Below are 27,192 nucleotides of genomic sequence, written 5' to 3' on the forward strand. Positions count from 1 at the left end.
CACTAAGAATAAGGGGAAAGCAAATCAAAGTCAATACTTGGGAGTGCTCTAGGCCAGGTAAGAAGCCTTATATTGGGGGAGTGTAGAAGCCTGACTGCTGATGCTGAGCCTTTGTTTACCCACAGCCATGATGGACTCCAATAAGATGACCATAAACTTGGCCCTCTTTGGCATGACTCAAAGTGGAAAAAGTTCTGCTGGGAACATTCTTCTGGGAAGCACTGACTTCCACAGCAGCTTTGCTCCATGTTCTGTGACCAAAGATTGCAGTCTGGGCCGCAGTTGTCACTTCCACAGCTTCATGCGTCGAGGGGGGCAAGAGGTAACCCTGCAGGTCCAGGTGCTGGACACTCCAGGTTATCCGCACAGCAGGTTGAGCAAGAAGCATGTGAAGCAGGAGGTCAGGGAGGCCCTGGCACATCACTTCGGGCAAGAGGGTCTGCACCTTGCACTGCTGGTCCAGAGGGTGGATGTGCCTCTATGTGAACAGGAAGAATCTTCCCCAGTCCAGATGATCCAGGTAATAAAAAGGGGTAATCACACTAATGACATTATTCCCATTTGAAGGACATTATCTTAATAGGAAAGAACTATGAAAAACTGGTTAAAAGAGTAGTTTTAATCCAAGTTTAAAGCAAGTAGTTTAAAACAAGTGCTGATCACATAAAAATAATTGGTAAAAATTACTTGATTTTCCCACCAAGAGTCATTTTTACAATTTCCTTTAGAGGAATTCAGTCATTTTGTAACTGGGTCATAGAAAACAAAACAAAACAAAACAAAAAATGAGATACTGAACTTCAGAGGTTAACTAAGTCTCAAACCCCTAAGAACTGTGAATCTGATTGATTGTCAGTGTGGTCTGACTATGCATCAGAATCAACTAAGCTGTTTGTTAAAAATGCAGATTCATCCAAGCCCTACTGAAACAGAATGTCAGGAGTAGAGCTTGCCTATCTGTATTTGTATAAACTTCCCGTATATTTCTCTAAAACAGTGAAGTTTTAGAACCACTGAACTAAAATACTTACTTGCATCCATTCAACATCAAGGGACAACCTCTTACAGTTCACCATAAATGGGGCATTACTGTCTGATTCAGTCACTGAACACTGTATTGAGCACCAGTACAGAGCTTAATGATTGGTGAGTAATATATGAGCCCTGGTCTCAAAAAGCTCACAGCCTAGAAGAGACAAATAGATAAACAAGTATAAACAAGTATAAGACAAGTATAAACAAGTATAAGACAATAGATAAACAAGTATAAGACAAATAGATAAACAAGTATAAGACAAATAGATAAACAAGTATAAGACAAATAGATAAACAAGTGCCAAAGTAGGGCAATGTACAACTCCTCAGTGAAGGAGGCATCACTGAGACCTACACCTCAGTAAGTAATCAGGGGAGATTTATACTTTATTAACAGGAAAAAAATCAGGAATTTCAGAAGCTTTGCTTGTTTCATCATCTGTAGGGTAACTGCTCCATGCCAGCCATGAGAAAATCACAGGGACCTCAGGGTGAACAAAAATAACATATGCCACTTTTGACTAGTGGTTCATCCCTGTTTGTTTGTTCATTTATTCAATTTCTTGATTCTCCAGTCTGGGGCCACCCAAATGTAACTGCTGGACTTGACTAGTATAATTCAGTAGCCTCATTAAGTCACTGAGCTCAGAGAACACATCTTCCCTAGAAGCTTCACAAGTAAACTACATGAAGAATAGAGAGTAGACATTTTTAATTCAAAATGAATTTGTATAAATGCTATTCTTCTTTTGGTCCCACCTCTGATTATGCTCATGCAGAATCTGTTACACTTAGAAAAACAGTATACTTTGCTTTAAAGAAAGATATCTTCCTTTAACTAAAGGCATAAGATTGTTCTAAATGACAGACACACGTTTTGTTTTTCAGTAACTGTGCATGTTTCTAAAAAAAAAAAAAAAAAGCCATATGTGTAATCACAAGAAACTAGCGGAAAAAATTAGGGTGACAAGAGTATAAAAAATAATCCTCATCATCTAACTCCTGAAAAATCAAGGACATTCTGTACAAAAGCAAAGAAGAAGAAAAGAAGATGATTGCAATTAAGAAACAATGTGGAATCTAAGAAAGCCCATAAACCACCCCCCAACCAGTTAAAGCCTGCATTTCAAACAATATTTCTGGTAGAAATCAAGAGGGGCGGGGGGCGGGGGGGAACTGCAGCCATACAGTCAGTGTAATTTTTAAACAGTTTTAAAAATTCATTTAAAGTTGCTATTAAATAGACATTTAGCTTAAGTTATAGATGGATGTAACCCACTAAATTCAGTAAATGCATAAATAGTTCTCAAAAACTAACCTGACCCTCTCCATATGTCTCCAGATTTTTCTTTCTGCTGGTCCAGACAGGATATTTTAAGAGACATAAATTTTGAAAATAGATTTTTTTTCCAGTTTTAGGATATAGAACAATATTGTAATTCCCTAATTGTTTTTTATGCAAGTGAATTTGATTCATACATGTCTCTGATCCTTTTAAATGGTATTTGGCATATAGCCTTCTCCTCTTATAGCTGCCTTCCTTACGTCAGTGGCCAATTCAGGAGTTGAAGGCACAGAGGAGATGGGCTAGGGAAAAACTCAGATCCAGAATATTTTTTTCGAGAATAAATAACTTCTGTCTCCTGGGAGAACTCAGCAGCCAAGATTTAGTAATCCTCAGAGGGGCCTCGACCCCTAGGAGGCACTGCAGTCCCATTCTGGGCTTACCACCTTGATCTTTGGTTGAAGATTGCCTAAGCACAGGCTGGCTGTTTATGACTTTCTTCCTGAAGGTGCCTCAGATACTAGTGGCAACCATCTGGATATGCTCACAGATTGGGAGGAGCTGCAGAATGTCTGAATATTCAACAGGACCAGCAGCTGTTAGGAAGGAGGTGTTGCTAAGGTCCTCTGGTTTCAGACACACCCTGGATTTCTCCTTCCTGGCTCATGCAAAATGGGGAAGAGAACATCTGCCTTCCCTTCTTCCTTTCCCCCTTTCTGGGGGCACTGATGCTTTCCATGGAAGTAGTCTCCAAGGCTAGTGCCAGAGAAGTGACCTCTTCTTTCCTGTACCTCTCTGCTGTCTCTTTAAATATCTCTCAGTTTGTGCTCTAATATTTTACAGAGGGGTTATAAGCTGCCAACTGTGACAACTGAAACAGTTCCTCAAATGATCCCTTTTTCTTTATTTATGTTAGGCCTTCATTAATTTACAGTAAAATGGTGGAGATGTCAGTGAGTCATCTCCCCAAAATTGGGAAATAAAGGGAATGATTCATCTGAATGTTATCTATCATTTTAATTTTTTTAAAAATCCCCCAATAATAGATCAGAACATAAATAAAGTCACCTGAGGGAAAGTGCTAGCATGCAGCCAAAGTGCACCAGGAATTGAATCCAGGAATTGACTAAATTCTTTCCATGATCATGGTATCATGTACATATTATCACTGTATATATTCAGGCTTCAAGCATGCATTTTAATTTCGAATGAACAACTCAACTGCTGATGTTACAGATAGGTGTACACAGGGAAGGTTCAGAAAGGTCAATGTAAGGCCTGAACATACTAAACAAAGATCATGGGCTTAGGTGTTCTATAGAATTCAGTTGACAAATAAGCCTGTTACAGTTCTAGGTATATGACTATAAATGTTACTAAGGCTTTCTTGGCTTCAGTTCCTTACTTATAAAATGGGGATAATTTACCTAATTGAAGAGTTCTGAGGGCTATATTTAATAAATGTAATGTGCTTGGCATTGTGCCTGAATTACAGCAGTTTCATAGTAGGTTTGCAGAAAACTGCCATTACTATTATTGTTTTTATTGCCATCAGCACTACCTAGATTGTGATGAGTACTTATTCAAATGAACTACTAGATATAAGCAACATATTAGATGTTGTTCAAGTTCCTACTTAGCTACTCGCTTTGTAACCTTGGGTAACTTCTCTAAACTTCAATCTTTTCACTGGTAAATTGGGAAAGATAATAGTTTACTGGGTTACTTTTGGAATTAATGTCATATTAACATAATAGTAAATTCACTCAGACACTGGCACATGGCAAGTGCATAATAAATGTTACCTATGATCATTGTGACTTTATTGTTAGTATTTGTTTTACCCTAAAATTGGGACATATTATTTGTAGCCTTCTTTGGGATTATTTTGATAGGCTTCAGAAGAAAGTAAGAGTGAAATAAAACTTACACGGCCCTGATTTATAGGAACTTCCTTATTAATTTAGAAAAAAATCTGGGAAAAAAATTTACTGGCTTAGTAATGTTAATTGAAATAAAAATTTAGTGTGAAGGACAGGGGACCCCTGCCATTCAAGGAACCTCTGTTACAGGCCCAAGTCTGCCAATAATCAGCTATGTGGCTTTGGCCAAGCCATTTAACATCACAAGGCCTTAATACCCTCATCTGTAAAATAAGGCAGTTTTGACAGATGATCTGTAAGGCTGACTGTTCTCTGAATCTGATCTAACGAGGCTTACCATTCAGCTTTGGCTCTCTAAGAAGGCAAATGTGGTGCTCGAAGTGGGAAGAGAATAAGGGAATAGCATAAAATATAAAGAATGGTCCTTATTGTCCTCCTGATCCATGATAATTTTTTTCTCAGTTGATGTAATAGTTGGCTTTTTTTAAAGTTTCCCCCTAAAAGGTCCAGATGCTATGATTTCATCAACCACAAACAAGTGGGGCAGGGCTGGTGAGGTCCTGGGAAAATGAACGTAATTCCTGGAAAACAAAGTTTATATCCTAACTAGTTGTCCCAAAAGGACTAGATGGACTCATACCCATTAGCACTATGAAACCAAACAACTCATGATTGATTGTAAAATTTCCATCTAGCTTAGTACTATATTTAAATTATTACCACCAGAAACTTACATTATCTTTCTATTGGATTTTTTATGTGAGGTATCAATCAAATGTGATTATTCTTTCTCTGGATCCATAAAGAATGTTTGGCCACTAACATGATGACTATACACCAAGTGAGACTACTTTCAAATATTCAACTATTTGCTGGCCAAAAATCAATCTAAAGAATATAAGCTAAATCAACCATTCTCTTCTATTTTTGGCAGTAATTCAAAAGTGCAATTTCTCTCACAGTTTAGGACATGAGCATCCTTTCATAAATAATTATCAACATGTAAAAACTTTGCAGTGGCTGAACACATGGACTTGTAAGTGGTGTCAAGCTTACAAATCTATTATCCTTAGGCGCTTTAACTCATTTTTCCTGAATGATATTATGGTTTAAAGTACAGAAGATGTCTGGTGGAGACAAAGAGGCAACATGTTAATGTTACAATACAGAAAGCCGGGAACTAAAAACACACTGTGAATGTTATGCCCTTTAATGCAATAGGTACTAACCTAGCAAGAGGAGAAGTCTATGTTATAATATATAACTCAGGAGAGAACCATTTGAGCCAAACAGTTTATTTAGCATGAATTTTTATTATGGTGATGTTGTAAAAATAGTTAATAATAAATATAGCCCCTGCATCAGCCAATACCCAGGGAACAGGTCTGGGGGTAACACTCAAGGGGTTAAGGACAGTAGCTATTTATTCACGTGTATTAAACATTTCAATAACCTGACAATCAATATGAATACATCAATAATGTGCTGAGTGAATACCAGGTCTGATTCTAAATTTGAGAAACTTCTAGAGACAAGAGTGATGAAGGATCAATAGTGGTATAGAAATAAAATCCCAATACTATACAATTCCCAATAATGCTCAATCACTTTCTTTACTTGGTATGTCTTTACTGCCTGAGAACTCCTTTGTTAATTCCTATGCTCGAGGCATCATCACATGCCAGAAACTTTTTCTGACCCCCTCCCTTTACCCCCACTTTCCACCTCTCCCATCCAAAACTAGGCTAAATGTTTGCCTCTGTAGTGCCAATATATTTTCTATCATAACACTTGCGATTACAACAAACTGAAAGTATTTTTTTCCTGTCTGTCCCTCTTCCTTAGACCTAACTTTAGTTAGTAAACAAGAATCTCCACTAGATATAAGCAGGAAATGTACCTGTCTTGTACCACTCCTTGTCCCCAAAACAAAGTAGACCCTCAATAAGTATTTGCAGAAGGAATAAAGCCCCTAGAGTGCTTTTTAAAATTCACATTCCCAAGCTCCACCCCTAAAGATTTTGATGCATTTTTAGCAGGCATCCCAGGTGATTCTGATGTAAATGGCCCAGAAATCTCTATTCCCAGAACCTAAATCTGATATATTTAGCACTTCATTAATTTTTCAACCATTTGGATTAATTTGCTGGGGCTGTGATAAAAAGTATAATTAACTGGCTGGCTTAAGCAACAGAAATTTATTGTCTCTCAGTTCTGGATGCTGGAAGTCTGAAACGGGTGTTAGCAGGGTTAATTCCTTCTGAGGGCTGTGAGTGAAGGATCTGTCCAAGGATTCTCTCCTTGGCTTATGGATGGCTGTCTTTATGCTCACCTGGTGTTCTCTCTGTATTCATGTCTTTGTCCAAATTTCTGTTTTATAAGGACACATTGGGTTAGAGTCACACCCTAATGATCTTAATTAATTGCATCTGCAATAATCCTATTTCCAAATAAAGACACTTCTGAGGTACTGGAGGTTAGGACTTCAACATATCAATTTGGAGAAAGAGGTTACAATTCAACCCACAACATGGTTTATTTATTTTGCAGTTCTCTGACCTCTTTCACAAGAGATGTGTTCTTAGAGTACATAGAATATACGAGAAACTCTGAAGAGGTCTGGTAATTTTGCTATGTCACTATTAGCTAAAATGTGATGTTGACATTGCATATAGACTTTGATTTATAAAAGAGCTATGTTCTTTAAAGTTTGGGTTAAAGGTTTGCTAATTTTGAGTTTTAAAGGCACATAAGCATATGCCAATTAAAGTACTTCTTTGAAAAATTCTTTTGTAAAGTTCAGAATCTTTCTGTTTAAATAATTATTCCCTAATGTACTGATCTGGAAATGTCTGAGGATTTTCTTGAAGCAGGGCATTTCAGGAGAACTAGAAATATACAATTATTCTATGGTATAAACAGACACATTTTGAACAGATATGAGGAAAAATTTTGGACCTATACCTTGAGAGAGTCCCTCTGAATACAAAATAGAAAGTGCAGATTACAGGCGAATTTGTGATAATGAACTAGAGTAGAAAAGTTTTACAGGAAAGTACAATTTTGTGTCCCAAAGAGTAAATTTCAAAATTGAGGACTCAAAATTAATAAATAAAACCCTAAATCTTCTATTTGAGACGATGGTGAGGGTCTAAATTCCAAATTAATACAACATATTTATTGAGAGTTTACAACATATTAGAGGCTTTGATTGATATAGAAAGACATAGACTTTGCCTTCAAAGAGGTCATAGCCAAGTTATAGAAATAAATGTGAAAATGAATAGCTCTGATAAAAGTCAGACTGTGTTAGGAGTTATAATTGGTAACCAGTCTTGAGATGTTTCTAATTTAAATATATTGTCCCACAGTTCCTGTATTTTCATATTAGATTTACATGTCCTGATTCTTCCTTCCTCCCTCCTTCCCTTCCTCTTTCTTCCTGCCTTCCTTTTACTTTCTTTCCCGCTGTCTTTCCCTCTTCTTCCTTTCATCTTTTTTCAGTTGTTCAATATTATAAATATGAATCCTATATTCATTCAAAAGTTTCCCAAACTGCCATTCAATTTTTTCAAGATTTTTATAAACTAGAGTTTGTGCTAATGCCTCTGTTTGTACTCAACCTCTTTATATATCAGTTTCTCTATATCATAATGGTATCTCTCACAAATCACCATGTTGACCTTCAAAAGAGATAAAGTATGTAAAGCGCTTAGCATAATATCCAGCACTAAATATTAGTTGTTCTCCCGTCTTTCTTTCTTTTAATTATTAGATGTTCTGGATATTCCTTGTTATGTTTATTCCTAAGCATTTAATACTTCTCTTGCTATTATAAACTGGTAGCAGCTTTGGAAATATTTTTTTTATGCGAGTGTTTGGAATGGAAGGAATTTTACTGTCACACTGTCATGATTTCATATAACTTTGGAAATATTCAAAAACATTAAATGGTTATTTCTAGATGCCTTTCATATTGCGTAAGCAATCTGCCATGTGCTATTACTTCTGCTTTATATCAGCTCATTTGCACTAATCAAACAAGAATTTATTACATAACCAACTTCTACATATTACTAAACAAAGGAATACCGGTCTGCAGTGTTTTTCACCCACATTAGAGGAAGTCACCCGATAAACTGGGTTTGATTCCAGGTATGTGAAGAGGATGCGAGTCACAGTAATATTTTGTAGTTGCTCCAAATTACCAAATGTATTTTGATCTTAGCATTTCCATTACATGTCATCTGATTAATTGACAGATTGTAACCAGATTATGTAATTATAAATCCTTAGAAAATGTTTTCAGTGATGATGATAACACAACATTCCTACAGAAAGAGATATGACAATTCCCTTGAGCAAGGTGCTCTGACAAAGGAATTCAGTGGTTCTAAAAGATTCAGGTTGACAGGCAAGTATAAATGAATGCTGCAAATGTAACTAAATCATATGCAGCATTGATAATATGCAGTTTTGAGGTTGTATATAAATTATAACAACAAAATAAAATGGAGAACTAAAGCCTTTTTTTATAGAATGCCCACCCATCTCTGTCCATGTGCTTACATTACTTGACCCCATCATCATTTCCATTATATATTCCAGCTTTTAGAAACATAATGAGGTACAGATCTATTGACTGTGTTAAACCATAATAACTCCTCAGCTCTTCTTTGAGAAATATAGTCCAAGGCAAATAGCCATTTAACTTCTCTCTTTCAGGAACTTCTGGGACATGCTTGGAAGAATTACACTGCCATTCTTTTCACCCATGCAGAGAAAATAGAAGAGGCTGGGTTCAATGAAGATGAATACTTACATGAGGCCTCTGATACACTGCTAACTCTACTAAATTCTATTCAGCACAGATATATTTTCCAGTATAAAAAAGGAAACTCACTTAATGAACAAAGACTAAAAACCTTAGAAAGAATCATGGAATTTATAAAAGAAAATTGTTACCAAGTTCTTACCTTTAAATGAGATTTAGGTGAAAGGAAAAGGGCTTTGGGTTTTAGAGTCAGCAATCTGGTTTCAAAAGTGCCTTTATTAGCATGAATGTGGACCATCAGAATTTCCATGTGCTGCCAGTGAGAGTGTACATTGGTAAAACCACTTTGGAAAACTGGCAATTAAAAATAAGATTTCTGAAAAAAATAAAAAATAAAAAAAATAAGATTTCTGGGCTTCCCTGGTAGCGTGGTGGTTGAGAGTCCGCCTGCCGATGCAGGGGACACGGGTTCGTGCCCCCATCCGGGAAGATCCCACATACCGCGGAGCGGCTGGGCCCATGAGCCATGGCCACTGAGCCTGCGCATCCGGAGCCTGTGCTCCACAATGGGAGAGGCCACAACAGTGAGAGGCCCACGTACAGCAAAAAAAAAAAAAAAAAAAAGATTTCTAAGGCAAATCCTATGACACAATAATTACACTCTGAAGTATATATATCCAACAGAAATGTATACATTTGTGCACTAAAAGACATGTATGTACAAGAATGTTCATAGCAGTACTATTCATAATAGCTAAAAACTGGAAATTATCCAAATGTCTACTAAGAGTAAAATGGATAAGCAAACTGCGGTATATTTAAACAATGAAATATTATACAGTAATGAGAATGAGCAAACTACAACTGCATGTAACAAGATCAATGAATTACCCAAACATAATGTTGAAAGAAAGAAGCCAGACATAAAAGAATACATACTCTATGATTCCATTTGTATAAATTTCAGAAACAGTCAAAACTAATGTAATTTTAACTATTTTGATGTGAGAAGTGTTGGAAGTCAAGTTACCCTTGGTGGGGTGGGGGGGATAGTGAGTGAAAGCACACACCGGGGCAGCTTCTCAGATTCCAGTAATGTTCTATTTCTTGACCTGGAAGTTGGTTTCACAGAGTGTGTTCCCATTGGGAAAATTCGACAATTAAACACTTCTGACTTACTAACTGTTTATTGTATATGTTATACTTAAATAAAAGTTAAAAATGAATAAATTATTATCCATATTTTCAAAACTTGCTCCACTGCTTACTTGATCCTAAAAAATTAAACTTGTGAAGGCCTGTTCCTCATGTGAGATACCTACTTCATATTTACTGTAATGATAAAACAACTTAGCACATATTAGACGCTCAGTAAATGTTAACTTCCGCTTCCACTTTCATATAACCCCTGGTTCCTATTAAGGCTTGGAAATACAGGTAAAAGCTCAGAGCCGAACCCTGCAGCAGAAATAACTGTTAACAATTGTAATAACCAAATATGAATAAAGCTTTGACTGAAAAAGAGGCTTCCAGTCTACCTTGGAAGGTCGGTCAATTTGGATTAGTAGAGAGATCCAGGATAATCTCAAAGGCAGCAGTGAGGATCAAAGGAAAATAATTCTAGTCAATCGTAACAGACAAGTCCATCCACAAGTCAGTATCAGATCACCCTCAGGTTTAACATCTGCATATGAGCATTATCATTTATAAGATTCTTTCCTAAGGTAGTCCCCAATTTACAAACAGCTTGTTTTCATAAAGTTAATTTGTAAATTGCTTTTTTAGTGTGCATTATACTTTATTTTCCATTAAAAACGGGATTACAGCTCGTGGTTGTTCTCCCAGACTAATCCTCAAAAGTGTACCTAATGTTTTATATTACCTGAACTTCTAGTACAAATTTATAAAGTATTTCTAAGGGAAAGCATAATACAAATTCCAACTTGAAACAACATCTCTATTTCTCTGCATGGTCCCCAATTATCATTGTGGGTCCAGGATTGTAAAGTGGGAGCCTCAACAATTGGGCTGAGTTTTGGAAGTTAAGTAAAAATTGACCCTTCCCCAGGGGTTAGTGGCTTGGTGACAGAAAGTTGAAGTTGAGAAGTTGAGAAGTTGAAACTTCTCAGTAACTAGTGAAGAGTGGAAAATTCATGTTCTGAGTTCTTCATTCATGTGATGTCAGCTAACGCTTTACAGAACACAAATACTAGTTAGCTAAAGTAAAGATATGTTGTGCAGAATCATTAAGGATTCAAGATCTCTGAGGCTGGCCTAGTTTTAATGATTAACAGAGCAAAGGTACTTCTAGTTTCAAAGAGGAAGACTTCTGTGATGTTTTTCCCTGAATTATTTATTTTTAAATTTGTATATATATATATTTTACATAAATCTCTGAATGTGATCATATTACATATTTGACTTTTCTTTAGTCATCTTATATTTTGTTTTCAGTAACAATTTATGTAACTATTCCTCTATTGATATGCATTCCAGTTTTCTGCCAACAACTATTCTTGTACATATTTTTTAATATAATATTGATTTTTTTTCTGTTAAGTTATATTTCCAAGAGTGGGATTTCTCGGTTGAAGTATATATACACTTTAATTTTAATATATCTTACTCAATTTCTTTTCATACATGTTGCAACAAACTTAATTTTCAACAACGTTTGAGAACCCTTTTCCTATATTCTTGTCATCAGTGTTATCATCTTACACACCTATTGCTAACACCAGTCTGCTAAATGTAAAACCGTACCTTACTTACTGTTTACCTTAATTTGCATTTCCCAGACTACTCCCTAACTGGAGCATTTTTATAAGCATATTGGTCATTTAGATTTACTCTTCTATGAACTGCCTCTTCACATTATTTATCTTTTTTTGTCATTTACTATTGGATCACTTCACACAAAGTTTCTTTGCTTGTCAAAAACTTTAGTCAGGCTCCTGAACCTTCTCCTAGGCCCATCTGTGCTTAATTTAGTTTTGGCAAGAACCCTGCTAAGTCAGTTTACCAGAACCCTTTACCTTCAATATCTGATCAGGTTCCTTGTCTAACCACCCTGGCCTCTCTCCAGCAAAGATCCTGTAGGCGGGTTTACCCAGACTCCCTCTGACCCTTCCTTGTAGTTCCCTCTTGGTAATTTTCCATCCAATGATCCCCACCCTGCTCCTTGGCTATAAATTCTCACTTGCCCATGCTGTATTCAGAGTTGAACCCAATCCTTCTCCCTCACAGTAAATTCCCATTTGAGTGGTCCCTCTACCTATCCTAATGGTCCTGAATAAAGTCTGCCTTATCATCTTTAACAAGTGTCACTGAGTATTTTTTCTTTAACACTTCCTGCTTGCTAAATCTGAAGAGCTCTACATACATTACAAATATTAGTTCTCTGCCTTTCAGGTTGCAAATTGTTTTCAATTCTGTTATTTGTCCTTCAGTTTTGGTTATGGTAACTTTTGCCAAAATAAATGTGAATTTCCTTACAGTTATATATTTTTATGTACAAAATTGGGATTTAGTTTCATTTCTTTTTAGATGGGCAACCAATTATATCTATTCTATTTATTAATTAATAACTTTCCTACTGAGATAGGTAGATAGGTATATAAATATATATCTTCTTTATTTCTGGATCTATTATGGATTCTTAATTCTTTTCCATTATCTATTTGATTTATATCACTATCAATACCATAATGATTTAATTTGAATGGTTCTATATCCTTCCTTGATATCTAGAACGGGAAGCTTCCCTTGGTCTTCCTTTTTCAACGTATTTTCTGGCTACGCCTAGTCATTCATTTATATACATTATTTCAGATCTAATTTTGTCTAATTTCAAAAGAAAATTCTTTTGAATTTATGACAAAGGACATTTTGTAATATTAAAATCCTCCCATGCAAGCATACAGGATGTTTCTCCATCTTATGTTTATTATTTTTTATACTACTGTATTTCTTACATTTTTCTTTTCCTTAGTTTTGCCAATTTGATAAAGCTGCTATTCAGTTTTTCTTCTTGATAATTTGGACATTCTACTCTAATACCCATTAAGAATTATTTCCTTGTCCCTCAGAATGAAGTACATACTTCTCTACCATTGTTTGATAACAAAGTAGAACTCTTTCCCCATTGCATTACCCCCTCAACTATTTAAATAAGACCTTTAGAACACTTTAATTTCCTCCCTATCCTTTTCTCCTTACCCCATCTTCCCTATGGAAGAAGTCTTGGGAATGTTTTTCCTTTCTCCTTATTACTAGATTTTGCTAAGAGAGTTAATTATTTCCCCTTACAGATCGACCCTTATCTTTCAAAAGTCCCTTCTTATCATTTACATTGAGCATTCCTGGTAGTTTATCATTATCTCTTTTACTTAATATACAAATATTAGAAGGTCCATTCCTCACCATTGTTTTCTTTTCTCTTATCTTCCCCCATCTTTCTAGTTAGTGCGTTTTCCTAATACACTCTGCATTCTAGTGTAGTACCCCAGAGGCATTAATTCCAGACATGGTCTTCCATGAACCACTATGCAATAGCAATTCTAGCTCCTCATAATAATCAGCATAGTGGATGTAGGGAAATAATTTGTTAGTTGGTAATGGGGTAGTTAAACCATAAGAATAGCGAGGCACTGAAGCGAACATCTACCTGAAGCTGGTTGTTCAGCTTTTTCTCGATGACATCACATGTATATCAAATTGAATAAACTCACCATTACTAGAGATAATTACAACTTGCAACAAAACAACCATGTGATCAGAATTAGCTCTAGGTAAAATAAATGATGTCCAGAAAGTTCATCTTTGGCATCCTGCCACCTTTCCTATTAGACCCTATAATTTGCACTCTTTCCTCACATCCCTCCAGGTGCCCTTCTGTATGCTATTCTCACCTGGAAGACAAAAATCTCTACTAAACTTTGTATTTGAAAACACTTTGAACATTTTAGATGATTGGAAGACCGTATACATGATACTTTTGTGCAGCTGGGGTTGGAGCCTCATTAGTACATACTATCCTGGGAAAGTAGTAATTCATCTCTAATACTAACTAGTTCTGACCCTTACTAGGTTGGTTCATCTAGATAACATTACCTCAATCAGCAATTTCAGACTTTCTTTTTGTAGTTATGTTTATCTACACTCTGCCTTTTTAAGTAAGAATTTGCTTAGGTCTTCTCTTCTACTGATTTTCAAGCATATCACAATTCTTTTACAAAAGGCTATTTTTAAGTGGCATTGCTATTTCCCATATTCTCACTCAAACTTCATTTAAAAAATAAGTTTCTTTTCACAAGCATCAGAAGTTTTTATTGTCAATTCATATGCTTTAAGAGAAAATGTTATCCTTTCACATGAAAACTGAAAGTTATGGAAAAAGTTATTTCTACCAAAATCATTCTCTTTTGCTAAACTTATTAAAAGTGACTTTCAATTTACATTTTTCATTAATCTTTTTCAAAGAGAAATCAAACTGTGGTGTTGATTTTGGATGACTCCTGCACTGTTCTTTCCAAATTCCCCAGGTGTGAAAAGCTGAGTGGGGTTTTAAATTAACAAGTATCAGCCAAATATCTTAGTTAAGTGGATGCATACATTGAAAGCATTTCTCTACTGGGATGTATGATATTCTAACGAGGCCATTTACAAAAACAAATGTAAAACTTTGTCAGAGCAGCCTTGATGTGAAGGCTCGTCACGTGAATGCCACTGAAGAAATGAGCAGACATTAATAACTGCTATTTGAACAATTCTATATGCATTATGTAGCAATAGGATAGTCAAGAAGAGTAGTTAGCCTTTTCATTTAAAAGGATTATTCTTTTTTCTTGCAATTATCGAGCCCCAGGTTTGTTTCTGCTGCTGTTGCTAAGGACAATAGCCTGCCAGATAGGAAATGATGCTGATGAAGACATAAAATAACACTTACACGCATATTTTACTCAAAAATCCAGAGAACTGGGAATAGGGTATGTTAGGAAGGGGGTGGGAGTAACGAAGGGGAAGGGAAAAAATCAAACAAGGGAATACATAAGGGTGAAAAAATATAATATACAATAATTAATTCATACTCTGAAATTCCAGATGGCTCACTTTCAAACTAACAATTATTTCATTGTTCTGGGTCCTTTCTCTAATTTTTTTTACAGTTATACTCCTATGAATTATCTCTGCCAAAACTCATCCAAAGTCAGAACCGTAACCATAGAAGTATGATGAGCAACAATGTATATATAAATTACTAATTCTTTTCCATTCCAAAAAGTTGGTATCTGAAGAAGATCCAGTTTTGTACAGAGGTATATTAGCCATTAGCAACTATCTTTCTTTTCATTATTATTGTAAAACTTTGGGTTGTCACCGAAAAAGCACTGCAAATGTGTACAACTATAGAGGTGTTCCTGGTTTAAACACAAACTTTTTCTACCTATCTATCCATCTATTTACCTATCTAGAACTTAGTGACATCCTTCATAAGTAGACTTCTGGGATAGACTGTCATTACAGGATCAGTGCCCTCGACAAGAGTGTACTCAAAGAATCAAGGCACATACATGGTTCTTTAGAAAGGCAACAGCTGCCAGCAGCGGCAGCCTAGTTTTGCCAAGTGATTCTTCCTAAGAATTTCCTCAGCAAAAAGAAAAAAACTTGATAAATTCTCTTTGTAACCACTCCAAAGGAGGGTTTAATGACCTCCTCTCCCTTTAAAATCGCTTAAATACTCCACTAAAGGAGCTGCCTTAATCTCCTACATGAACTACTGAAGTTTAGGTTTTTTTAACTTATTATCTTTCCCTACAGTTTAGACAAAAGAGAAGTTAAACTTCTCATTCAAATAAAAGAAACCACATGACTATCTGAGAAAGCATACTGTAATAGAGAAAAGCAGAATATTAGTAAAATCTAGGTTTCAGCTAGTTATACCTTAGCACCAGCATTTATGTAAATTTCCTGTTGATTCTTTGGGGTAAAATAGCTGGCTTACCTCTAGGGAGTTAAATTGACAAGATGTGTTGAAACTACTTAGCTAGCTATAAAGCATTAAATATCTTACTAATAATTCTACAATAAAATCCATGACATGAGACAGATATTATTAATATATCCCCCTCACTTGGAAGGCAAAGCTCTCTCCACAAGACAGCAATTTGCAACATTATTTTTAGGTGTGTTACATTAATTTGCTTCACTAGATTTTATTTTGTATCTTGGCGATAAAGTTTTAGTCTACACACCATTGCACAGCACTTAGAACCAGGACTGTGTCACAATTTATGCAGCCAAAGTACAAAGCTAACACTGTACTCTTTGATATTTTTATATATATATATTTTTTAACATCTTTATTGGAGTATAATTGCTTTACAATGGTGTGTTAGTTTCTGCTTTATAACAAAGTGAATCAGTTACACATATACGTATGTTCCCATATCTCTTCCCTCGTGTCTCCCTCCCTCCCACCCTCCCTATCCCACCCCTCTAGGTGGTCATAAAGCACCGAGCTGATCTCCCTATGCTATGCGGCTGCTTCCCAATAGCTATCTATTTTACGTGTGGTAGTGTATATATGTCCATGCCACTCTCTCACTTTGTCACAGCTTACCCTTCCCCCTCCCCATATCCTCATGTCCATTCTCTAGTAGGTCTGTGTCTGATATTTTTATATTTTTAAAGGTACAACATATAATTTTCCTAGAAAATTGAGTAAGTATACTCATGCCCCTTTAATGTCCTTGTCATAGGCAATAGTGAGGTGATCCTCCACCTGCCAAGAACTTAAAAATACAATTGCTTTTATTTGTTACATTAACACACAATAGTTAGAAGTATTGTCTTTCTAGTCTAAGAAAATTGCAATACTATTTGAAACTTTATCAATAATATTAAACCAGTGAAAGGGCATCAATGAACAGGACTGACTAGCATCTAAATATCTAAAACATGGATTTCAGTGGGAGTGCAGGGAGGGAAGAGAAAGTTTCAGTAAAAAACATCTCTAGCGAGGGGAGAGATACTACATCTGGTATAGCGGGTCAGGTCTGTTGAAAGACAGGGTCTGTGTGAAATATTCCTTAAGAAACTCAGTTCATTTCATATATACCAAGTAATCTTCTGAACAAAAATTCAACTTGTCAGGAAATGTGATACCATGAAAGGGGACAGAGAGATAGGATCACTAGTTTCAGGAAAGGAACATTCTTATCATAAACTGATATTAACATTGTATACCTCTATTATGTGTAACATAATATATACCCTCACAACTCAGTGAGGTAAGTACTATTATTATATCCATCTTACAGATGAGGAAAGTAAGGTATATGGAGGCTAAACAGTTGCCCAAGATCACACAGGCATTTAAGTTGTATAGATGGAATCAAAACTAGGTAACCTGGATTCAAAACCAATACTACTAAGCTCTACAGACTACTTAGCATCTACAACAGTCATGTACAAATGCAGGTTTTTGGACCTGCAAAGACCCAGATTTTGGAACCTCATTAAACTAACATTCTCTGAGGCCCTATACACACCCTCCGTCTTGCTGACGTGCTCATTAAACTTCAGTGAGTTACTCTGAATATTTTGTAAATAGTGCAAATGAGAATTTACATATTTTTTAAAAAGCAACAACAAATTATCTGTTTGGTGGGCACTTAATATTCTTGTACTCGTAGAATACTTCATGTTCTTCATAGAAGGCAAAAAAAATTTCCAATTATATATTAAAATTAACATGTCCTGAAAATGATTCATCTCATAAGAATAATACACATGGAATTTCTATATATAAGAAAAGTTAGTACTACCAATAGTCACTATAAGATAGTGGGTCAACACTGCACAAGAAATTATCTTGGGGGAAGGTCAGCTTTTTTTTCTGGTTTACTTCGCAATACATAAATAGATGTCAAGAGGCACTAGCTGTTTAGTCTGTGACCTAACACCATCTCCTACTGTTGAAATTCTTAACGGGCTGAATACCAGTCAGAAGTCAGGATTATGTCCAGTTCACTAACAATGTCATCATTTTTTGTTGATTCTGTAACAGTTCTCTCAACCCAGCAATACAAGTAAAACAGAATTAAGTTTTCTGTAAAAATAATGACTGAATGGGGCTAAGTGGATAACTTGATTGAGTAATGCTTTTATGTAACTTGAAAAACTGGGAATAAATAGTTCAACTATCTAAACAGTTGAAACATTCTTTAAATTATATTAGAATTATTTATAGAAATGTAATATAATTGGGCAAAATCAGAAAATACAGACTCACAAAAAGTCTTTATTCCCGAAAGAATAACATATCTCAAGTACAAAACTTTGGAAAGTCATTTGTGTTTAGTTATCAACAGATAGATATTAATGATGCTCTGTTAATATTCAGTTTTTCATAAAGCAGATAAAATTTCTATGATGATACCACATCTTGGCCTACCAGAGAACTCCACGGACTTAAATAAATGATACTTTTTATAACTTAGCATGTAGGGTTGTTTTAAAATTTTTTGTTTTGCCTCTCCTTCTTATTGTAGGCTATAAACAGCAACAGTGCTAGAATATTGGTATGTGTCATTTTTCTTTTAGAATAGATATTCCTACCTCCATAGATGCATTTCTTTTTTGGTATCTCAGTCATCATCTCAAGGCTGGTGAATCTGAAGCTCATAGTGCCTAAGTTAATTTTCATTGTTCCTACAATATCTGTAAGATGAGTGAAAATACGCATTTGACAACTTTATACATATGTATGTTAAATTTTTGGCTACAATTTCTTTTAATATATTGACAGTATGATAGTACATGAAAAAATAAAAGATATCAATCTTAAATGCTCTTCTAAAGATAAAAGCTATAAATAATCTTTTATTAGGTATCCAAAGAATCTTTGAAGTCACCTGGAATAAAAAAGTGGACTGTGTTTACAGTCAATTTATTGGGAACTACATTGGTAACAATTTGCAATGTGTTTATTCTTTAGAATTAGTCAAAATTTATTACTAATTATTTTGTTAAATTGGAAAGAATAAGTTCACTACAGAGTTGGAAGTTTCAGTCTTTTAAAAAAGTCACCTTAAGTATGTAAGTCGGGGTTACTTTGGCAAGCAACAGCAATAATTTTCAAATGCTATGTCTCCTAGCTTTCACATTGTTCGGCTCTCTAGAATCAACAGTTGCTCATTTTCAATACCATTACAATATAGATTAGTTAATAAGCCTGACAAAAATTCTAACTTTTCTTTTTAAAGAGGAGAGGGCGTTTGTAATACAGATACTAAAAATACAAGGGTTTCAAATTGCATGCAACATGTGCCTACAAAGAAACTAAATGTTAATCTAGTTCAAGTTACCTAAATGTATAAAGAAAAAGCAATGTGCTAGCCAACATCCTCACTAAAAAATAAATCATCATGAAACACAGGCAAATTCCTCCCTGTATCATAAAGGATCAAAAACCATAGGTAAAAATGTAGTGTTTCTCTAATTAACTGAAAACAATATATGCCAGGTAAAAGACTACTCAAGTCTAGAAGAGAAATAACACAAAAACGAGCCAGTTATATTTTATGTACAAGTGACAAATATATTTCTTTTTATTGTTAAGTTTTCTCTAATGTATTTCAGTAACTGAAGTGTTTTATTTTATTTTATTCCACTGTTGGCCATGGTTTGAGCCCTACAGACTCCCTTCCCTTTCACCTCAAAGCGAGCTCCTTTGTATGTAGCCACACATTCATCATTAGTGTAAAGATCAGGCTGGATCTGCTCCCAAATCTTCTTCTTAGGATTCAGCTCCTTGTCAGGCTCTCCTGTTGGGGGAGGAAAAAAAATACATAGCTAACATATTAATAAACTGTCCATAGAGATTTCTAGTGAATTGTCTTGGATACAATTTCTGATCTTTAGATCGGATCAGGATTTAAACGTTTACTTTTTTAAAAAATTTTATTTATTTATTTTTGCTGTGTTGGGTCTTCGTTTCTGTGCGAGGGCTTTCTCTAGTTGTGGCAAGTGGGGGCCACTCTTCATTGCGGTGCGCGGGCCTCTCACTATCGCGGCCTCTCTTGTTGCGGAGCACAGGCTCCAGACGCGCAGGCTCAGTAGTTGTGGCTCACGGGCCTAGTTGCTCCGCGGCATGTGGGATCCTCCTAGACCAGGGCTCGAACCCGTGTCCCTTGCATTAGCAGGCAGATTCTCAACCACTGTGCCACCAGGGAAGCCCCCAAACGTTTACTTTTAACACTTATTTTATTTTTACGATGTCGGCAATTTATATTCTTGATTGGTAAAATATTTTATCATTTCCTTACAAATGTTAAAGATATTATTTTTTACTCTTACAATAAACAGTTTTCCAGGTAATATAGCTCAATGAATTGGAATGATTCATTCTAATTAGATTAGAATGAAATGATTAGAATGAAAATACAAATGATTAGAATGAAAATACAAGATATTCATTTTATCATTACATATAAAGAAAGATTTTGAACAGATGAGAGCATAATTTGATGTGTTATAATTTTACACATGGCAGAAGCAGCTTATGCTTTACTATTTGTTTCAACATAAAAAATAAATGACTACATCGCTGCTATAGTACTTAAAGATTTCTTACAATACTGGAGAATGGCTTAAATGTTGGGGTTATCTAGCTAAATATAATAACTACTCTGGGTTTCATCTGCTGCCCATTCCACTTGGTGAGATGGAAAGAGAAAGGAAGAAGAAGGAGACAGGACTAGCATTTTCTAACCACCAGGAATATATGTTGCTGCATGCAATTCACAGAAACACACTGACTCTAGTTTTAAATATAAAGAAACTGGGGCTCAGAGAAGATAAGCTGCTCAAAGTCACACAAGCAACAAGAAGAGTGAGATTTGACACCAAAGCCCTTACTCTGTTAGTACAGCACCTTGCCTCCTAATAAATTATCCTCTGAAAAGAAACAAACAACACTTTTACACGTGGATAATATCCTATCCCCTCTCTTTACCGTAACTCACACTATAAAGTTCACAATCAAGAAGAGACAAACACATTGTAGAAGGTATCTGGTCTAGGCTTAAAAACTACCAATATACCAAGCGATCCCTCTATTTAATGGATGATGAGGAAGAAGAGAGTAAAGTTGAATGTAACATGATTTTAGTAGCTGAAGATGTTCAATAACTTTTGAAATGAAGAATCAGTTTAAGAAACAATGAAGAGAAGTAACAAATCCCTTAAGTGTTAGTTTCAAACGGAAAATGATTTCCCTGGAGGAAACAACAAAAATACTGCTTAAGTATAACTAAGTAATAATAGAAATATAACTTTCTAGATCTTTTTATTAGGTCTTCAGAAACTAATTAGCTCCCTGAAACTGGCAAAAATATAGAAAACTGTCCTCTGATATGTAGCTTTTCAGAGATGACAGAATAGTTAATTGAATAATGTATCTACAGTAGAAGAACAGGCAGTGAAACTAAAAGTGAAGAGACTGTCTAGTATAAAAGATAAGGATTTTTCTTACTCCTTTAAGAGCATCTGATTATTTGATTGGACAACAGAGACACTAATAAACAGAATAGAAAAAAATTCCAATATATAAAGTATCTATAAAATTTCTGGTTTATTTTTCACCAAACCATTGGTTAGTCTAAGAGCATAATCGTACTTTGTTTATACACAGATCATGTGGGGAAGTGGGCATTCCAGAATTCTGTAAAAGCTGAGACCAGACACACTGTTCAGGGGGGCCTGAGTACTAACTCTGGATCCCCTCACCTTGAACCCCAAAAAAGATATTCCCAAACTGATAATGAATTCAAGAAGCAGATTGTCTCAGGTTTGTGTAAAAGCTTCTTATCAAGACCATAGATTGTGTGGGTAAATTTTTGCTGAATGCAGACATAAGCCCCAAGTACAACAAGCTGTGGTGCAGCACAAACTTAAGCTTGTCAGATCTAGGAAGTCACTGATACGTATAGAAAATAATCATCATTATAATACATAACACTACACTTACATAGTGCTCACTATGTGCCAGTCACTGCACTATGTGCTTTACATATATTTACTCATTTAATCCTCTCAGTATACTAAATAAATACTATTAATTACCCCCGCTTTACAGATGAGGAAATAGAGGCACAAAAGTAATAGCTAAGAGCTTAAAACACCAGGCAGGTAGCTAAGTGTTTCAAAAGATAAACCTCACAAAACTCACAAGAAATACATACCATTAAAAAGCTTTTCTTGGGCTTCCCTGGTGGCGCAGTGGTTGAGAGTCCTCCTGCCGATGCGGGGACACAGGTTCGTGCCCCGGTCCGGGAAGATCCCACATGCTGCAGAGCGGCTAGGCCCGTGAGCCATGGCCGCTGAGCCTGCGCGTCCGGAGCCTGTGCTCCGCAACGGGAGAGGCCACAACAGAGGCCCGCGTACCGCAAAAAAAAAAAAAAAAGCCTTTCTGACAGATGAAAAAGCTGAGGCTCAGAAAGGTTCCTAGGTCACCCAGCACTTGCAGAACAAGATCTGAAGGTTTTAAACTTCTTACATAAGACTGTAATAATTTTCAAGGGATAAAGATTTTAACTAAAAATGAACTAGAAACTATGAGAAGAACCTTCAACTCTTGATTGTTGCTTTTAACACATCAGGCTCAATACCTGAACATTCCAAATGTGGCTGTAAGACTTTAACGAGTCAGTAAACGAAATAATGATTCAGACAACTAAAATTTTGAGACTGTAATTAAAACTTGCCAAATTATGATCACTGAATATAAATCAGAGCTGAAAAGTCTTGGATGGAGTGTTAACCTTGTAGTTTATTCATGTTTCTCAATAATACACTATTTGGTAAGGTATAAAGCAAGTTTAAAAGGAAAGTTTAAATCACCTCCCACAAAAAAGCATACCTAATATCTTAAACAATTTTAAAAAATGAACTCTATTTCCAGAGAAGCCTTTCATCATTCCTCTGTGTTATATCCTTCTTCTAAATCTTATTTTCCTAATTTCCCCCCCCCCTTTCTTTTTTTGGCATGGCTATCCAAACAAAGTGATGAGATCAATAAAAGTTCTTAAAGCTGAAAACTGTAGAGTCTCTGTAATTGCTAAACACATGCCAATAATCACCATGTGGAAATGGTTACACGTATTGTAAGAGAACTAATCATTCAGAGATTACTTTAAGATAACTCAATCTAAACAAAACACATAGGCAACATGAACTAGTTCAGAAAGGAGTCTGTACAGATGTAAAAAGCTGTGACTACCATCTCAGCATTTAAAAAGTACAAAAAGCTATAAACATAAATTCCAGAATCATCAGCTTCCGGGATATCTGTCAGGACCATGAAAAGCTTAGCACCAACTTAATTATTTTGTTTCATTAATTGAGTTTTTGAACTATAATAATTGTAACTATCACCTTTTGTGATGCAAAGACTAAAGTATAACTTTGCAAATAGGGGTCAATTAATTTTACAGAGCTAATCAACAGAGAAAAGTGGTTTGTTGATTTGATAGGAATGATCTTGGAAATAATGAAGATGGATCCTCAGGTCTGTTCTTCAAATACTGGAAAGTTTTGGGAGTTCTTTAAAACATGTTTTACCAGTATGTTTCTTTCTATTTATTCATTAACCAACTTACTGACCTCCTACTCTATGCCTGACATTTTTCTGGATGCTAGGAATATAGTAGTGAATAATAACAACAACAAAAATCTTGATTTCATGATGCTTACATTTCCATGTGGGCAGATAATATAATGTACAGTATATCTGATGATAAGTGTTATGGAGAAAAATAAAACAAGTAAGGAGACATTTGAAAGATATGAATAAGATGAGGGACCAAGCCATGTAGCTACCTGGAGAAAGAGCCAGTGGCTCAACTAGGGTGACTGAGGAGGAGCTGAAGTACATGAGGTTAATGAAGTAATGAGAGGCCATTGTAAGGACCTGTATCTGTATTCTGGGTCAAATGGAAAGCTTTTTAATAGTTTTTTGCAGAGGACTAACATATCTGACCTACATCACTCTGTAGGCTATAACTGAAAACAGACGGAAGAAGGGCAAGGGCAAAAGCAAAGTGATCAGTTAGAAAACTTTTGCAGTTACCCGGATAAGAGATGTTGGTGTCAGGACCAAAGTGGTAGAGGTAGAGATGATGAGAATCACTCTAGATATGTTCAGAAGGTACAGCCACTAGGATTTTCTGAAGAAGATGTATGGAAAAGGGAAATCTAGAGAGAAGACTGGTATATACATTCTTCTCCCCTGGGACATGTTAGTGAAGAAATCTCATAGATAGCTGGACAAGTGACTGAATAAAATAGCCAAAGGAATGAACATGGAAAGAAAAAGAGGCCAAGCATGGAAAAAGAGAAGAAAGAGGTCAAGGATCAAGGTCTGAAGGTACTCCAATTAAGAGGTCAGGGAGGTGAGGAAGAAATCAGCAAAGGAGATAAGCAGAGCAGCCAATGAAGCATGAGGACCACCATGCAAGTGTGGTGTCAGAAGCCAAGTTAAAGTTAATTAAGAAAAGGACTGAGAACTAACTAGCCATGGATTTAGCTACAGGGAGTAAATTGGTGATCTTGACCAGAGCAATTCTGGTGGAACAGTGGAGAGAGAAGCCTGATTGAAATAGGTTTTAAGGAAGAGAATCAAATATAGACAGGCTTTTTTTTTAATTTAAAAAAAGTATATTAGTTTCAGATGTACAACACAGTGATTACATATTTTTATACATTATGAAATGACCACTGCAATAAGATCATTTACTGTCCGTCACCATACAAAGTTGTTACAATATTATTGACTGTACTCCCTATGTATACATTACATCCCCATGACTTACTTATTTTATAGCCGGAAGTTTGTACCTCTTAATCTCCTTCACCTATTTCATCCGTCCCCCCACCCTCCTCCCCTCTAGCAGCTATCAGTTTGTTCTCTGTATCTATGAATCTCTGTTTTGTTTTGTTTGCTGTGGTTTCAGATTCCACATATAATTGAAATCATATGGTATTTGTCTTTCTCTGACTTATTTCACTAATAAGCATAATACCCTAAAAGTCCACAAAGATTTCATTCTTTTTAATGGTTGAGTAATATTCCATTGTGTATGTGTGTGCGGGCATACGCGCACGTGCGCACACACTCACACCACACACAGACACCACATCTTCTTTATCCATTTATTTATCGATGGACACTTGGGCTGCTTCCATATCTTGGCTATTGTAAATACTGCTACAATGAACACAGGGGTGTTTTCCAAGTTAGTGTTTTTATTTTTTTCAGATAAATAACCAGAAGTGAAATTTCTGGACCATATGGTAATTCCACCTTTAGTTTTTTGAGGAACCTCCATACTGTTTTCCATAGTGGCTGCAACAATTTACATTCCCACCAACAGTGTAGAAAGGTTCCCTTTTCTCTACATCCTTGCCCCATTTACAACTGCATCAAAAAGAATAAAATATCTAGGACTAAATTTAACCAAGGAGTAGAAACACCTGACTCTGAAAACTCTTTGTCACTGAGGAAAGAAACTGAAGATGACACAAATAAATGGAAAGTTATACTGTGCTCACGGATTGGAAGAATCAATGTTGCTAAAAGGTCCATACTACCCTAAGCAATCTATGGATTCAATGCAATCTCTGTCAAAATACCTGCAGCATTTTTCATAGAAGTAGAACAAATAATCCTAAAATGTGTATGGAAACACAAAAGACCTCGAATAGCCAAAGCTATTTTGAGAAAGAACAAGGAGGGGTCACACCTGAAAATACACTGAACTTGAAACTACATTACAAAGCTGTAGAAATCAAAACAGGATGGTACTGCCACAAAAACAGACACGTAGATGAATAGAAAAGAATTGAGAGCCCAGAAATAAACTGACACTCATAGCATCAATTAATCTATAACAAAGAGGCAAGAATATACAATGGGGAAGAGACAGTCTCTTCTATAAATGGTGCTGGGAAAACTGGACAGCTACATGTAAAAGAATCAAACTTGACCACTTTCTTACACTATATACAATAATAAACTCAAAATGGATTAAAGACTTAAATGTAAGTCCTGAAACCATAAAACACCCAGAAGAAAACACAGGCAGTAAACTCTTTGAGGTCAGTCTTAGCAATAGTTTTTTGAATGTCTGTCCTCAGGCAAGGGCAACAAAAGCAAAGACAAACAAATGGGACTACATCAAACTAAAAAGGTTTTGCACAGCAAAGTAAACCATCAACAAAACAAAAAGGCAACCAACTGAATGAGAGATGTTTGCAAACTTACTGATAAGGAGCTGATATCCAAAATATATAAAAAACTCAAATCACTCAATACCAAAAAAAACCCAATTTATTTTTAAAGAATAAGTGGGTCCATAAGCTAAAGACCTTCACATATCATACATGCTTTGAGATTAACCATAAACTCATATTTACTAATAAGACTCAATATCAACAGAAATAAGCATGATCTTAGAAGTCAGAAGTCTGAATGCAAATTCTCATTTATTATTAGACCAAAACCAGTGCATTCTTAAAAAAAAAAAAAAGATATCAATGCCTTTATCTCGTAATATTGTTTTCAGTTGCTTGATGCTTTAGGGACCAGTTACCATATTTAAATACTAAAATTTATGGCTTCACACATTTAAGATTTTAAAAAGTAGCGGGGAGAGTTTTTAGCCATTGTTATAAAAATATTATTTGGCATCTTCTAAACTCTATGGAAGTGATGGTTTTGTAGTTGGAGAAAATAGTTATTCAAAGCCAAATAGCAATTCAAAGGTTTGAGCCCCAGTTGCAATTTCTATACCACACTTAATATACATAACATAAAAGGTAAATCTCTAGACACTGAGCACATCAAGTGAACATCAAAATGTACCAGCAGACACCTTACGCTTTAAAATGTAGAACATATGCTGAAAAATACAGTACTGATAAATCATGGCTCTCTCTGGGAAAAGGAAAACAAACAAACAAAAAATAAGACTAATGCTCTGTTGCATACATAGTATTAACTGTTATTTCCTTTTAGATTTACTGCTACAGAAGCAGTAAGCTATGTGGAAGCATAGTAGGATAAGTACTAACAGACCTCATGTCCCCAAGTTTATCAATTATTCGATGCTGTTCAGCTTGGTTAAGCATTTTATAAGTTATAAGAGAATAAT

The 27,192-nt window shown here is 35.6% G+C and overlaps 2 protein-coding genes across 7 annotated transcripts in view; one reads left to right on the forward strand and one right to left on the reverse strand.

Moving 5' to 3' along the window:
* AIMP1 (aminoacyl tRNA synthetase complex interacting multifunctional protein 1) overlaps nucleotides 1–27,192 on the reverse strand; it is a 168,287-nt gene that overhangs the window by 109,100 nt on the left and 31,995 nt on the right. Inside the window, exon 7 of one of the 6 annotated variants that reach the window (XM_067735402.1) lies at nucleotides 9,241–9,353. The exons of 2 other annotated variants lie outside the window; for them this stretch is intronic. In XM_067735402.1, the coding sequence (XP_067591503.1) occupies nucleotides 9,256–9,353 (98 nt within the window). In that variant the 3' untranslated portion in view covers nucleotides 9,241–9,255. Of the gene's footprint in view, nucleotides 1–9,240; nucleotides 9,354–16,771; nucleotides 20,146–27,192 lie in introns of those variants that run through there. 3 more of the 6 variants (XM_067735401.1, XM_067735403.1, XM_067735404.1) reach the window with 3 other exon arrangements.
* Nucleotides 116–9,189, forward strand: GIMD1 (GIMAP family P-loop NTPase domain containing 1). Its single transcript, XM_067735405.1, has 2 exons — nucleotides 116–520; nucleotides 8,929–9,189. Exons 1-2 carry the CDS (start codon nucleotides 128–130, stop codon nucleotides 9,187–9,189), a joined length of 654 nt encoding a protein of 217 aa, XP_067591506.1. The 5' UTR covers nucleotides 116–127.

Source organism: Pseudorca crassidens, chromosome 4 (assembly GCF_039906515.1).
Source record: "Pseudorca crassidens isolate mPseCra1 chromosome 4, mPseCra1.hap1, whole genome shotgun sequence".
Classification (NCBI taxonomy): Eukaryota; Metazoa; Chordata; class Mammalia; order Artiodactyla; family Delphinidae; genus Pseudorca; species Pseudorca crassidens.